Source organism: Dermacentor albipictus, unplaced genomic scaffold (genome assembly GCF_038994185.2).
Source record: "Dermacentor albipictus isolate Rhodes 1998 colony unplaced genomic scaffold, USDA_Dalb.pri_finalv2 scaffold_30, whole genome shotgun sequence".
NCBI classification, from domain to species: Eukaryota; Metazoa; Arthropoda; class Arachnida; order Ixodida; family Ixodidae; genus Dermacentor; species Dermacentor albipictus.
The window spans coordinates 3457565-3472798 of record NW_027225584.1 but is presented as its reverse complement, the minus strand read 5'-3'; the positions used below and the strand labels follow the sequence as shown (position 1 = coordinate 3472798).

General features: G+C 42.2%; 1 protein-coding gene and 1 long non-coding RNA gene across 2 annotated transcripts; both read right to left on the bottom strand.

The window, feature by feature from the left end:
* Positions 1–1852: 1852 nt before the first annotated feature.
* Positions 1853–11010, bottom strand: LOC139052734 (uncharacterized). The gene is made up of 4 exons (XR_011510038.1): positions 10294–11010; positions 9104–9156; positions 7851–8040; positions 1853–6778 (listed from the first exon to the last, which is right to left on the bottom strand). It is a non-coding gene; the product is annotated as an uncharacterized lncRNA (long non-coding RNA).
* Positions 11011–14139: 3129 nt separating this feature from the next.
* On the bottom strand, positions 14140–14865 carry LOC135918081 (E3 ubiquitin-protein ligase MARCHF3-like). Its single transcript, XM_065451743.2, has one exon. The coding sequence runs from the start codon at positions 14863–14865 to the stop codon at positions 14140–14142; it is 726 nt and encodes a 241-aa protein (XP_065307815.1).
* Positions 14866–15234: the final 369 nt, after the last annotated feature.

Genomic DNA, 15234 nt, shown 5'->3' with positions numbered 1-15234 from the left:
GCCCTGAGGGATGTCAGTTCGACCTTTATGGCATTGATCGTCGAATCTTCTTTTTCACATCAGCCTTAATATCAGACAAGGAACTTAGTAGCCATCTCAGGCAATACAATTGGCCGGCCCTCAGCACTACTGGGAGCTTTTTCTGCTGAAAACGTTGACAAGATCTGTGAGCATCTGCTTATTTTCTATTTCGTCGCCTAGGACGTTCTTTTCGTACGTAAATAGCTCTATAACAAGAAAACAGACAAATATTCCATAGACAAGCTGGCAGAAACAGTCCCCGCTCCCGCTACAAGGTCAATTACAAGCGTCATTTCTTTATAGGGTTTAGGTCTTTATCAGACGATGTTTCCGTCCTCAGCTGCCGTGTGAGGATTCTTGTAGATACTTTGACGAGCTAATTAAATCTTCGAGGACGCCTGGAGTGGGTCATCAATTAAGGTTATGTTCGACCAAGTGCGCACATCCGCGCTTGCAAGCTAAGTTGCATTTTTTTTTATTACTAGCCTCAGAATTTTTATACCATTTGCAATGTTTGAACCGCATCCCCTCTTTCTCTCATGCCATTGGAACCACGTAGCAATCCCACAAGGCACGGACGACATCACAGATATATGGTTTGCATTAGGTCACCGCGGCCGCAATCTTACGTTACACACTAAGAAAAAAAAGAGTACCTCTTACTCTTTTCGGAGAGTCTGGACTCGCCACGTATACGACACACTTTGTGGGAGACACCCGAACTCTCTTTCGGCAGAGAGTCCCGAGACTATCCGTGCTCAATACAAGGTGTTTGCGTGACTCCACACACAATAGTAATGCACACTCTGTTGTAATAGTCGCCTATACCCTCTCAAAAGGGTTACAAGACTAGTGCTGAGGGAGTCCGTTAACAATTCTAAATGAGTCGAACGACTCAAGATAAAAGGGTGACATGACCACTGCTGAATGATTCGGGCAACTATTCTTGATGAGTCTGATGACTCCAGCAGTGTGTGTCAAGTTACCCTTAGTGCGTGGTGCAGGACTCTTGTAAATGGAGTAAAATAACTAATCCATGTAAGTCGTGTGACTCTCGGATGGCAGTGTCGAGCCGCTTTTCAAAATGTGTCACCAACTTTTGCTGTAAGTACACACGACTATGGCTAGTTCTCAAGATGGCTACTGTGAAAAGACAACATACAAGAAAGAACCCGTAGCAAACTTGCCAAAAAGGACGTGGCAGGTTAGCAACAAAATGTTAACATTTCATCACCCTTTGTTGTCTTCTGGAAAATTCAAATGTATTAGTCAGCACAGAATCACCATGAAAGCAAGACAGTTCTCATTACTATTAAACTGGAATCAATAGCCAACCAAGCAAAACAGTCTTAAATAAACATCCAATATGTAGCCTGCAGGTGCATATGCATGACACTGCAATGCAACTCAGAACCATAATGAGACCCCATAATATTATGTAACTCATGTAGAAGTTCAATTCAGCACTGCACAGGTCTCTAATGTCAAAACATTTATAAGTTAAACCTATTTCACTGTTCTTCGAGACGTGTTTTTATTTAGAACTTACGATTTAACATTTTAAGCAAGCTACACATAACAAATAAAGAAGGCCGCACTTATGTACAAAGGAGACCCAGATAATCAAGTGCAATAAAAACAATATTCCAACTTAGATTACATAATCTATGCGTCATACTATGCTTGCTGAAAACAACTGGTTGGCAATTGATAATCCAATCTAACAGTAAGAACAGCTGTCTTACCTTATGGTACTCTTGTTGGCACTTTTCCCCCACAACTTGTGCGTGTTAGCGTCAGTTGAAAATTGATCTGAAAAATACCACATTAAAAAGTTGTGCATCAATTTTATTGTCATACAACATGCAACAGTGTATAAAAGCTTCACAACAGATAATATTACAAAAATAAATAGAGCAAAATTTATACTAATTGTTTATTTATGTTGACAAACATACTTTTCAAGACGAAGTATAATAGCTGACAGACAATTTCGCAGATTGCAATAACCACTAATACAAAACTTGCCATAATGCAAACACGCTGACAAAATATGTAGCACAGGTAGCTGTATTTTGTTACGGCAAAGATAGCACATGAATAATGAGGACAAGGGAGGTAGCAGAACACATAAACTATACCCAGCTGCATGCATGCAGCTGTAACAATACACATGGTGCACCGAGGTCCAAAAGAAACAAAGAGGAAAATGTGAGGAAGGCTTCTTTTACTCATCACAAGCTATCCTCTAAGAGCAGACAGATTATGCACTGGCTGTAATGTACCCTCAGCACATGCGTAAATAAGTTCCATTAGATGCCACATTTACAAATCACTCATACAATGTTGTTGTGATCGTCCTTATTCCGATTTTTAACTTGGAAAGCATGACTGAGTTATGTAATGCTTCCCTACACTTTCGCATATATGCAGAAAGAAGTGTTTTCTTTATGATTATCTACCACAGTAGTCTGTTGTAGAGTGAAACACATTCAGATAATAAATATACTGTGGGCAACACAGTGTTCTTGATTGGCAACCTGTTCTTGATTTCTATCTTTCTCAAGTGTCCAACTAAGGTAAGATTGGTGCAAAAAATTGTCTTCCCAATGTATGCGTTCCCACAAAACAGGAGCAGATGATAAGCCACATTAATGGTGCGTGAAATAAAACATCTGTTCTTAACTTCTTAACTTACCACTGCCATTGCAATCTGGTGCAATTTTCTGCTTTGTTGTGTACTCTAGCACAGTTGCTACGCAGTTCACTTGGTGCCCAAAGCAACTCTCACACTATAGCAGGATGTCAATTTTGTTTTTCAAATTCTAAGTGAAACTCAGGTTATGGGGAACAATTGTAAACTTATAGTTTTGCTTTGTATCTTCTTAATGTTGTAGAGCAGGGTAGAAAGCAAGAACAGATATTTATAATTTGGGTTCCCATTGTGCATTGCATGGATATGTTTCAATGAATGATAAAACTACTTGGTAGATAAGAGAATTAACTTCGAAGTCTACCATATCAGTAAGTGGAAATTTTATGTGTAATTTAAATTTTGTGATTCCCAGTGATAAAGAAACAGTTTTGATAATATGTTCCAAGGCAACTAAGTCACTCATGCTCACAAAGGAAACAAAATAAAAACAACCAAGATTGTAATAAGTTCCAACTTGCAACCAAAAGTGAGACACCTCACATGACTGACTTATGTATTTACTGAGCATGATTTACACCTAGAGCATAATCTGCTTGTACAAGATGACGAACAATTAGTTACTGTTGCTTTCTCTCTGGGGCATTTGGTTCTTCTGAACACATGCACATTGTGTGGCAAAGCTTCGTGGATGTAGCTGGGCACAGCTGCTATTCAGCATCAGTCTGTTCTTATGGTCGTGTACTATTATCATTGTAATTTATAATTAGCAAATAGCCTAACTATTGGGTTGATCAGCTCCATTTTAAACAAAACATACTGACAGATTTCCCTGTTGATCGCTAACAAAGTGATGGGTACATCATTTCAAATTTCAAGAAACAGCTGTGGAACAGAACAAATGCTGAAGACAGAAAATCTACAATGACCAGTACCTTCTTTATTAAATGCCATGTACTAGCTTTTTCTGCAATGAATACCATTATTACCAAAAATTGTAGCCTGAAAAAATAATTGGGAAATATTTACAAAAGTGACAGAGATTAGAACTGCATGTTAATTACATATGTCTTCTTAAACAAGATCACAATAATTGAAGTTTCATTAATTTTAGCAAAACACTGACATCCCATTATTGAAGCTAGTCAGTGCTGAAGGTATTGTTAGTTTGTAGGAGTCCTCAGACTGGCAGCTCTGAAATATTTGTCACCATACTTGGTGGAACATGCTTTGCTCTTTCAAATATTACTTTGCCAAAATCCTTCTGTAATCCTTGTAGGACAATTCTGTGTGGAAAAGAAATCTATTTGATCATTACTTTTTGGGTATATGTATCTCAGAACTGGTGCTAATCTGAGTTCTTACAAAGTAGACGTTATTGAGTACTGTGATTCTAATGCCTGCCACAGCTAAAATTTATGTTAGTGAAAATTGTCGCACTGTCATGAAGCAGTTATGTTCAATAATTAGTGGCAGTCACCGGTGAAACACTCAGTACAAAACACAAATATATGGAGTCAAAATTTAAATGTCCAACAAAGTCACGTCTCAAGTCTACATTTCACAGAACTGTCTTTTTTTCTGTTAGTGTGCCAATACCAATCGCACATTCACAAACATTTTAGTATTGCACTTCTGGGAAATGCAGGAAAATTCACCGTCTTTAACAGAAGCCCTTGGGAAGACAGCCCATATTCGCTTCGACAAGAGGACTTGCCTTAAGCTTTGCGTCGCTATGTTGTAGGTCACTGTAGCAAGGGGAACGTTTTGCTGATTGAATATTACTCGAAATATTTTTATAATTTGTACTAGAGGTTTCAAAAGAGAGCCAATTGTAGAGTTCTTCATGCAGATTTCATATATTCCATTAGTTTTTGTTTAGCTGCTTCTTGAGTTATGTCCTATACAACGGCAAAATACATAGTGATATTTGCGGGCACTTTCTTGTGTATTAAATTTTCACAAAAAAGCAGTGTGCTGCAGCTAACTCAGCTCCCTGTAGACTGCCAGGTGCCGATATCTATTCAAACAGCACGTAAAGTTACTAGAAGTATGCAAGATTAGTAGGCAGGCAGGCAGGCCTGCTACTAAAATTATTGAGAATACTTCAATAATTTTTTCTCACAATAGCATGAGAATAACCTCGTGCTTTATAATTGTCCTATACAAATTAAATTTGGCATACATACTCTTCAAGATAAGCAGAATACCAGTATCTAATTGAAATTGCAATCTAAAAATTATTTAAAGTGGCCTCATATTTTTTGCATAATTCCAGTAATTGTACAAGCTGTTTGGATAGGTATCGCCACTTTGCGGTATACACCTAGCTAAATAAGATACAGCATGAAACCATTCGCGAAACTTTTACACACAAGTGCCCATAAAAATATATTGCCACTATGTAGGACATAACTAAACACCAGCTACACAAAAACCAATGACAATTCAAATCTACATAAAACTCCCTATGAATAGCAGTACATTCAAATTTCTAGTATAAATTAAAAAAGTTGTTTCGGGGAGCATTTGCCCTTAATAAGTGGGTGTCAGTGTTTCTACCAAAGGGTTACAAAACGCCTTGAGGCATACCATAGGGAGTTTTATAAATAGCACACGCATGCGTCTGTCTAATAAGTCCCATGCCCGGCTTGCATTCCTTGGACATTTTTCTGCATTCTGTTGTATGTCACCGTTTGCATCCCTTAACACTGAGGGCGCAAAACCGAAAAACAGCCTATTATTACACTTAATTTTTAGCCTGTAAAGGGGTTGTATGCGAATGGGGGCAGCCAACTCTAGCATGAGAATAAACAAATAATTGTTCTCGAATTAATGAAACCAGTCAAAATATAATCTCGCAAATCTGGAAATGAATGCACAAAGAACCTTGCTGATTGTTACATTAGTGTCCCGAACAAGATCTTTTGATGTTTATAATTGCTTGTTTTATTCAGTTTCCTCTAGTAACTGGGCTTTCATCTAGAATACTCAGTGTAGGAGACTAACCCAGGCCTGGAAGCCAATATTTAAATCTGAAATAGACATTCATCCCCCGACCACTTGGCACTGCTACGTCATCAGAAGAAACATGCATCCATGGAAATATAGTCTGTAAAATTATTTTTACATGATCTGTAGCGTTACTCTTGCACTAACAAATTCTGAAAATTAGGAAATACATCTCCTATTTAAAGCACTGCTGCAAACCCGTGTGTTTGAGAAATGCAATACTCAAAAGGTGTAATACAACCAATGTGTGCATGAAACCTATGCTGCCTTGGACATTCGTCAGTGTGGCAAATAAGCACTGAGAAATGCCAAGGGTATCATAGCTTTCATGTCTCAAACCTTGTATGCGAGTACCAGTATCTTTGCAGTGAAAGAAGTCACATTATTACCAGACTTATGAGGGGAACCAATGTTTCTCTAGTTCAATAGTTTCTTTCTTGTGCTCCTATATCCTTGAGTTTTTAAAAAATAATGGGTGCTTGAAATAAGTACTCTATATTGCTCTTAAATTTATCCTGCACCAGAGCCCGTGTTATGTTACATTTCTTGAACACATTGCAGTGCTGTAGATTATGAAAGGAAGAAAAAATGCCGTAAGTTCGTATTTTAGCCTTCCGTACAACAAGAATTAATAACCTATCAATTACATCCACAAGTACGAAAGAACTACGAGAAACGGGGCTTAAAGGCGGGTATACATTAGAATAGCAGGGGCTGATGGTGAGAATTCTAAGAGAAAGGAACTATTAAAAACTAGATACTAAAGACACATATGAATTATAACAGAAATATTTACAAAGAATTTGAAGAGACAAATAGAATGTCTGTTCAAATCACTCCACCCCAACATTCATCCATGGTTCGATAAGTGATCACAGCCGGTGATGCTGTTTGGATAGATGGTAGGTGAGGCACAGCTGTGAAATAGGTAGCGCATGTAGAGGGGTCACCAAAGGTTGCACGCTGGTTGCACAGCAGGTTGCCTTGATCTCCGGACTCCCTCGACCCTGATGCGTTGAGCCTGGTTATACATCGTTCGCAAGAGGCCTGGCCTGAGTGTGCGACATGGCTTGGGTAAAATTTCGAGGCAACCTGAAAAACACATTCATATATTAGCACCAAAATATTCTGTACCATAGGGCAAATCTGAAGTTAACCATCTGCACATAGCAGATGATGAAAACAGACACAAGTCACCAGACTCAAGGTATATAAATGTGCAAAAGTGGAAATGAATGTGAAGAGCTGCTTATAGGATGGAATCCTTCAATTTGTCTTTTGTGGATCAATAATAGTATCTTAACATAAAGTCAAGTGTACATGACCCTCCCTATTTGTGTAAGTAGGCTATTCCATGCCAGCTCTTCCAACCTGGCACACAACCACTTGGAATTTCTTCTTGAAAACTGAGGGCCTTTCATTATAGAACAAATCTCAATTTCACACAATACTTGAAGCAAAAAGAATTTTTACTGCCATAAACATTATGTCAAATTTCGTGTAATGCACCAAAGTATGCATCATAAAATGGCAGCCAAAAATTTGGTTATTTCATTAAGAGGGCCAAATTTTTAACAACGAAGAGAGGCCTTACACCAAAAACTTCACTGCTTATTAGCCACTGCTCAGTTTATTATGGCTGATTAAAAATGGACAAAATGGCTTATTAACTTTATTTTCACAAAAGTGACCTATAGCAAAAGCTGCAAATTTATGCAATCCATGTGTTTAGGACTTGTGCTGTGTGCAAGAATGGTATCAGAAAGATACATTATGCAGCAGTGCAGAGAGGAGGATGAACTTGGAAAAGAAGACAGTTTTGGTGTACGTTTATCGGCCTGCTTACCATTGAGGCAGCCCTAGTAAATTTATACCAAATACCATGTATGAGAGTACATTGTATTCTTTTTAAATTGGTAAAGCTTTATCAAAGTAGTTTTTGTGTTATGCAAAAAAAATTGTGCAAGTGGTCTCTTGCAGTTTGAAAATTTACATCGCATTTCGTCTAATACACATAGCCTCTTGGGGGCTAAGACAAAATGCATGGACTTGAGCATCCCTGCACAGATAGCAGGGAGTCTAAACTGCTTCGAAGTTACGTCTTTCATTGCTGAGTGACAAGCCATTTCACTCAAAAAGACGTCGCTTAATTACAGGTATTTACCTGAATCTTTCTGTCGGCTGTCAGCATGCTGGCATCATCACTAAGGCTGCCAACTCCCTAGTGGACATAGTCGGGACATGGTGGCGGCAGGATGCAGTGGCAGAAGCCGCCAAAGGCTCCCAACTACCTAGTGGACGTAGTCAGGACAGGGTGGTGGGAGGACACAGGGGTAGGAGCCGCCAGAGTGTACCTGCAACAAATTTGCACAAATGTTTTTAGTCCCACCATGACATGATTTACAATAAAACTAAGCTGTCTGTGTAACATGGCTACCAATACAAATAAAGGTAAACAGTTAGCTCCTACGACACAACTAGAAGCCCAATAAAAAAGAAACGGTACTTATGCTTATGAAAATCCAAACAATGAAACAAAAAATGTGTAACCGGTTTGTGCATGGAAGCTCGGTTGAAACCTGAGCTCATACCATCAAGTGATCTGCTACACAACTGCAAGCCTGCCACCTAAATATGTCATTGTAAATTATTTTTACATGCATTATGTTAAGCTGCATTATTACAAGTTCAAAATCTCTCAATATAAGTAAATCACCAAGCTAATTCAATTAACGAATTCCAGTGGTCGTTAATGCAACAAAGTGCAAGCTCGAAATAAAGCTGGCTAAACTGGGCAGTGAAAAATAACAATGTGGTTCTCTACATCTTGTTTTCCTGGCTTTCGCTTTAGCACTGGAATATACAAGAATTTTGACATTCCTCATATTTCACCCTGCTAATTTTTATGCCATAATGCATAATACTTAAGCAAGAGGAATAATGCTTTCTTTCAACCGTAAATAGTGATAGAACAAGAAAATTCATTGGAGCCAACGTTTTGAGAAGAAAAATCTCCTTCTCTTTGTCGAAATATTGGCTCCAGCGGTCCTTGTTCTACGGCTCTTCATCAGTTCAAGTCTCTTGTCTTCCTGTGTACCTCTGTACTTTCAATGTTATGTCAATGAAACTGTAATAACGGATCATTAGTAAATGTAGCTGATGAGGAACTTGGGCTTGTTGGTAGATAACGACAGAGTAACTGCGCAACATAAAGATACGGACAAAGGAGGCTTGTGTGTGTTGTCTCCTCCAGCCATGTCTCCCCTTTGGGTGATTACTCTGTCTCAATGTAAAACTGTTACCCTTTGCACAATAATAGTAAAATGCATAAAGACAGGAAAGTGGACACAAAAATTACAACAAATAGCATCATATGCTAATGAGATATGCAAAAGTGCCTGCTACGATTTGTCTCACCCGTAACGTGCTGGTAAGATGGTGACTTCTGGCTGTTGCCATTTCTTGAATACCTAAAATAAAATACATTTCAAAATTATAAAAGTACACAGGACAACAGCAGTAGCCGAGGACATAATGCATTGTTTAGTACAAGAAGGTAAACTAATCTCCGATACACGGCAGACGAAATTTCCTTTATTAAGTTAGTAGGAAAATACAACACACTTCATTTCATTCAATACTGTCAGCGTTTCTTGCTACAAGAAAAAAAGTATTTCTGCATGGAAGCAGCAAAATAATAAATGGCCTTCTACTTTTACAAAATATATTGCAGCGACTAAGCCAACTACAGCTGTATATACTTAAAATTGTTGTATGCACATTACAATAGCCAAGACAGGATAAACTTGGGTTCATATGCAGCTCGCTGGAAGGTGCAACTTTGCAATCAACTCATTTCTGCTGGGCAAATATACGCACTAACATAAAACTACACATAAAAGGACCTTTTTTTTTCATAAACCACCGAACTCAATATAAAAAATCCAGTAGCAATAGTTCAATTTTACCACATAACACAGCCAGGTTTTGTAAGCGTAGTAGGATTTACTATATAAATGTTGCAGCATATTCCTGCTTTTAAATTTTTACAACCGTGAAAATAAAGATTACGTAAAAATAATACATTATATTGTGAGCTAAAGTGTTTTCTACTTACAGCCAAATGCACAAAAAGTTTGTTCTCTTTCAGCGCTTTGAAAGCGCTGTGTCTGTTCGCTTGTGCATGCAGCCGCTTAACCGCTCTTAAAATATCTGTGCTGCCACATCGCCTGACACTGCCATACAGCGTTGTAGCGCTTTTATTATTCGCGGCAATATACCTAAAGCGCTAGTAAATCTTCAGAATGCACAAGCTGCCCTTTCGATTACCTGTCTTCGCCATGCGAAAGTCACACTGGTGCTAGTATTGTATCTACAGTATATTCTACGGATTTTTCGATGCGACAGGCCACTCGTCACTAGAGTCGTTAAGAACGGTGTTTATCCTGAGGCTTCCGTCTGCCAGTAGTATTTCCGCATACATACGCGCACGCATGCCTAAGAAACGTCTGTGAACTGCCAAGAGAAACATGGCGCAAAATGTAGCCGTACCGGAAAGGCCGAGTACGCGCCGTTTGTAAACTCGGAACAAAAGCTGATATGCTTACCTGAGACGTTAAGAGAAATATGGCACAGGTCACTCCCCGCTAGTAGTCGTTCGTATGCATCTGGTCGTCTCGGTCCGTTGCGATCTCCCATATCACAATGAAAGATGCAGTGCAAACCGTAGCACTTCGGGCGCTTATCGGCGATACGCTGCTGCTGGCGGTGGTCCCCTCGTCGCAATCACACAGCACGGACAGAAGCTCCCACTGTATCTTGCCACAACGCTTGGTTGCAGTCGCCCTTAACGCAGCGATTTCAGAACCACTCAACGACAACGTACTCGCGCATGATGCAGCACAAGTTCAAAATGGCGTCATGCTATTGACGGCTTCGGCTTTGGATCATTTTGTATCTGCAAAACTGGGCAAAACAGTTGCGCTAGTTTCGGTTTTGTTTCCTTGCGTTGAAATAAAAACTGTTTTGCTCACTGATAATTTTACGTCACTTAAGTAATGTTTGCGAATGAAACAGCCATGAATTTAACACGCGTCTTGAAATACCCGCTACGTTCACTTGGCAGAAGCAAAATTTTCTCGTCCGAGTGTGGTTGTGTTTTAAATATCTATCGCTGGGCTGTCGGAGCGTGCTCGAAGTGTGAAGACGCGGCGTAATTGTCCTTAATTTGCTTAGCTATAACGGTGCGGCTGCCCTTGATTTCTGTCGAGTGCAGTTTGCTCTGATGTAAGGTAGAACTACAAAGCCGCCCATGTTACTGAATGATCTAGTGCACCTCAAGCTGCCAGAACTCCGGTATTTCCTCCACAAGTTCTTGCGACTGTGTGCCGCTCTAACACAAATCGAGCGTATAGTCATTTGGCGGAGATTTAGCAACACATTTTCTAGAACTATCGTTCACCCCTCTATCACGACATGGCAGCAGCGTGGTTGGTCCTTAGTAAAATTTTCTATGTATTGCGAATTTTGCGATAGCAATTATATGGACACAACCGCCGAAATATATCTGTCGGTGTTGCCGTGAGCTTACGTATAAAGTGCGATAAGATCCTATCCTGCGCCGTTAGCTGTGCGCGTTAAAGGAAGTGTACGAGGGCGAGCCGAGGTGTATAGTGCCTGGATGGGTGCCCCAAGTATCTATAGGTGGTCACGTGATAAAACGCGTGCAAGCCGAGGAAAGGAGGCGCTGGTTTAGCACGCTTCTCCTCTGGCCGTTGCTCTAGCCCGGTCTGGCGCCACTCTCGCTCTGTCTTGCAGATAATTCCCGATGGGTGCAAAGTGGGGAGGGGGGGAGAGGGGAAAGGCGCTTCTATATCGCCATTTCAAGTTTCGGGGGCGCTTAGAAGGACGAGGCAGCAGAAGCGTTCTGTCCGCTCTGTTCGCGCCCTTCATCACGCGGACGCTGTGGCAACGAGTGTTCGCGGTCATTGAGTGAAATCTGTTCATGTTTGCACGTGCGCGCGTGACCCCGTGCTTGCTAATTTACGGAGTAAGCGATTGTTTACTGCAGTTTATTCAGGCGATGAAGCTACGAACCTTGGTTCGTGCAGTTGTTCGTGCAGTGGTTCATGCAGCATTGGGGGGAAACTGCTATATTTTTGTTTTTAAATTTCTGGGGGGTTCAAAAGCAGTGCTGCGTACGCTAGTGTTTGTTTCTGGTCGCGGAACGCAACGCACTGCGGTAGCCCAGTGGCTTTGGTGTTGCGCTGTTGAGCTCGAGGTCACGGGTCCAATCACAACCGCAGCAGTCGCATTCCAATGGGGGCAGAATGCGAAAACGCGCGTATATTGTGCATTCCGTGCACGTTAAATAACCCGAGCTGCTGAAAATAAATCTGCAGTTTTCCATTACCGTGCGCCTCATAACAAGATCTTGATTTTGGAACCTAAATTCTCATAATTTAACTTTACGTAGCGCAATTACATTTACAATCGACACTGTTGAGTGCGCCTACTGAACTTGTTATCTCGTTGCTGTGCTCTCTTTAGTAGCCAACGCTATATTTTTTAGATTTACTTATGGTCAGAATCCATTGTGACAAATCCGGGTCTTCCTTAGCATAGGAAGCCAGCTATCGCTTAAGCGTGTGATATATCAACAAACATGTTCAAGGAAAATCGATATTTAGAGTTCGATGTAATCGCAGAACATGACAAGCTTGACGAAAGAATGATACACCGCATGTCGGTAACACCATTTCAGCATCAAACAAAACACTCGGTTTTCTAAAACGTCACCTTCGTCTTGCCCCACCACATGTTAAATTGCTCGCGTATAAATCACTTATAAGACCCAAATTAGAATATGCATGCCCCATCTGGAGCCCACTTCAAGCATATCTAATCACCGCATTGGAAGCTGTGCAGAATCGTGCTGCCCGATTCATTCATTCCTCATACTCATATGACGTCAGTGTTTCATACTTGAAAGCTACATCCGGACTGTCACCCCTCTCTTTTCGTCGTCGCATTGCTAGCCTCACCCTTTATCACAAATTCTTTTATTCTCCTCTCAATCAAGCACCGTATATCGCCGCCGCATCACGCATATCTCACCCCACCAGTCATCCCCTTCAAGTTGCCCGCCCACTATCACGTACTACTACGTTTTCAGCCTTGTTATTTCTTCGAGCAGCCACGGTCTGGAACGGCCTACCCCATGACATCGTCGCCATCGCTTCAACACCTGCTTTTCAAGAACGCTTAACAGATCACCTCCAATGTTAAATCACCATCGCTGTTTGTTTTCCTCACTACAAATGTAATCCCACCCCTTATGTAACACCCCCTGAAATGGGGGCCTTTAAGGAATGAAACTGAACTCAACTGAACTGATTACAACCAGGACCGGAACCCGAGGGCCTGCCTAAAACAGAAGACGTTATCTGGTATTTCTTCTCCTGCATTTTAATCTTTCTCTCGCCAGACTCATCTCGAATATCAGAGGAGTCGCAATGTTGCACGACGACTCTTCGCGTCCTATTAAGAGTCATACGACCCACACACAAATGTTGACTCTTGTTTTGTGACTCTACACGCGCGAAAATGGGTCTTCGTAAGAAAAAAGAGAGTCAAGTTGCTGTGACTCGCTTTTTACTCTCTTTTTTTTTAGAGTGTACCACCGTATGCAGAAGTCAGGCGCCGAGCAACAAAACGATAATATCGACAATGCAGTGAAGGACGGATTTCACCAGAAAGTAAACCAAAGTACGTGTGACAGGGCGCACCGACGTCAACGTGGTCGCCCTGTTGCGGTACCAGCATGGTGAGAATTGCGTCCGTATTGTCATGCGAAAATGCTATAAAAGCTTTCTACTTTGCTATGCATTAGCGAAATCCTGCGACACCGTGGATACTCCGAAATGCTGCAAATAAGTTTTGAGAAACGTAAAGCTCTAACTGCTGTAAAAAAAAATCTGGGGTTTGACGTGCCAAAACGACAATATTAGAAGGCACGCCAGTGGGGGAGTCCCGATTAGTTTTACCACACTGGATTTTTTAACATGCGCCCTCTTCGCGGTACAGGGACGTTTTTGCATTTCGTCCAAATCAAAATGCGGTCATCGCGGCCGGAATCCGATCCTGCGCCCTCGGGCTTAGTTGAGCAACGTCAAAGAAATTACACCACCACGCCATGAGCTAATGCTGCCGACTGGAAATCATTTCTGGCACTGAGAAAGACACGAAAAACTAGTAGATATCAAGACTAGCAGATTTAAAATAAGAGCAAGCTCTTTATTTGCAGAAACGCATCGAGCAAAAAGTTAAAACAGGCGAAGCTGCACAGCGCTGACAGTCCAATAAAAATGTTCAAATTACAAGGAATACTTAACGCATCCTTTCGCTTAGACCACAAGACGAGTAAAAGCGTTTACCAAAACTACCAGAAACATCTACCAAAACGCGGAGTCTGTAAATGGGTCGTGTGCGTAGGCTGGCTGCTGCAGCGCAGCAGGCGGGTTTTCCGGCAAAACGTTCGGCGAAGGTTCCAAAGCCACTCGTTGGTCGCCGCGTCGACCCTTTGCCGTGCACCGGCTCCCGGTCTCGTTGACGCTTCTGACGACGACGTCCACCACCTCTCGCACGACCCCCGATTGAACGCCTGTCGTTAAATCTTCCCCGCCTGCAGCTGTTGCTCCGGCTAAAGGCGGTGCCAGGATCCTGCGCCTCGGATTCCTTACCTGCCACGCCGCGAAAGCTCGGTAGTGGAAGCGAACCTTGTGGCACAACCAGGCCATGTAGGCCGTGACAAAGAGGCCGGCCAGAGTGACCAGGCCGGCGGCCTCAATGGTGCGACCTTCGAGCACTTGCTTAGAGGCGCTGTGAGGGCAGAAGAAACAGCAAAGTGCGGCCACCGGCGTCAGGAGCGCGAACCAGAACAAGTCTCGCAGGACCGCCCGCTGCGAATCGCCATGCAGCGCCCAGTGGAAGAACTGGCGCACGCAAGTGGCATGGCCCATGGTTGGAAAGCGGTGGTGGCAAAGTTCGCAATGATCTATGTTTCGGGCGTTCAGCCAGCGCTCTAGGCAGGTGATGTGCAGGAGGCCCATGGTGCCCGAGCACCTGCACAGCGACACGAGCGAGTCCTGTTGGTCTCCCTCGTGGCAAATGAAGCACATGGGTCCGCTACTCGCCGTTAGGTTGAGACAGCCGGCGGGTGTCTGTGCAGGACTGCCAGTCCACTTCGGGTCACTTTCGAAGTCGCTTGTTATACTCCAGCTTCGAGAAGAGGCCAGAAGAACGTCCGTAGGTGGCACGATAACTTTCTTCTCGCTCTTTTCTTCGAGTTAGGGGCTGGAATCTACAAAGAAAAGGTTACACTTGGACATGCAAGATGGCGAAGGCTCGATGTCGGAGGGCAGTTCCCGACTGGCACCGCGGGGCTTTGGGGACGGCGAAGGAGAGGACGACGACCACGAAAATTGGCACTTCTGCTCTTCGTCGAGTATCGGAGCCTTGCTAGCGCCTTCATGGAAGCTCCTTCTTGG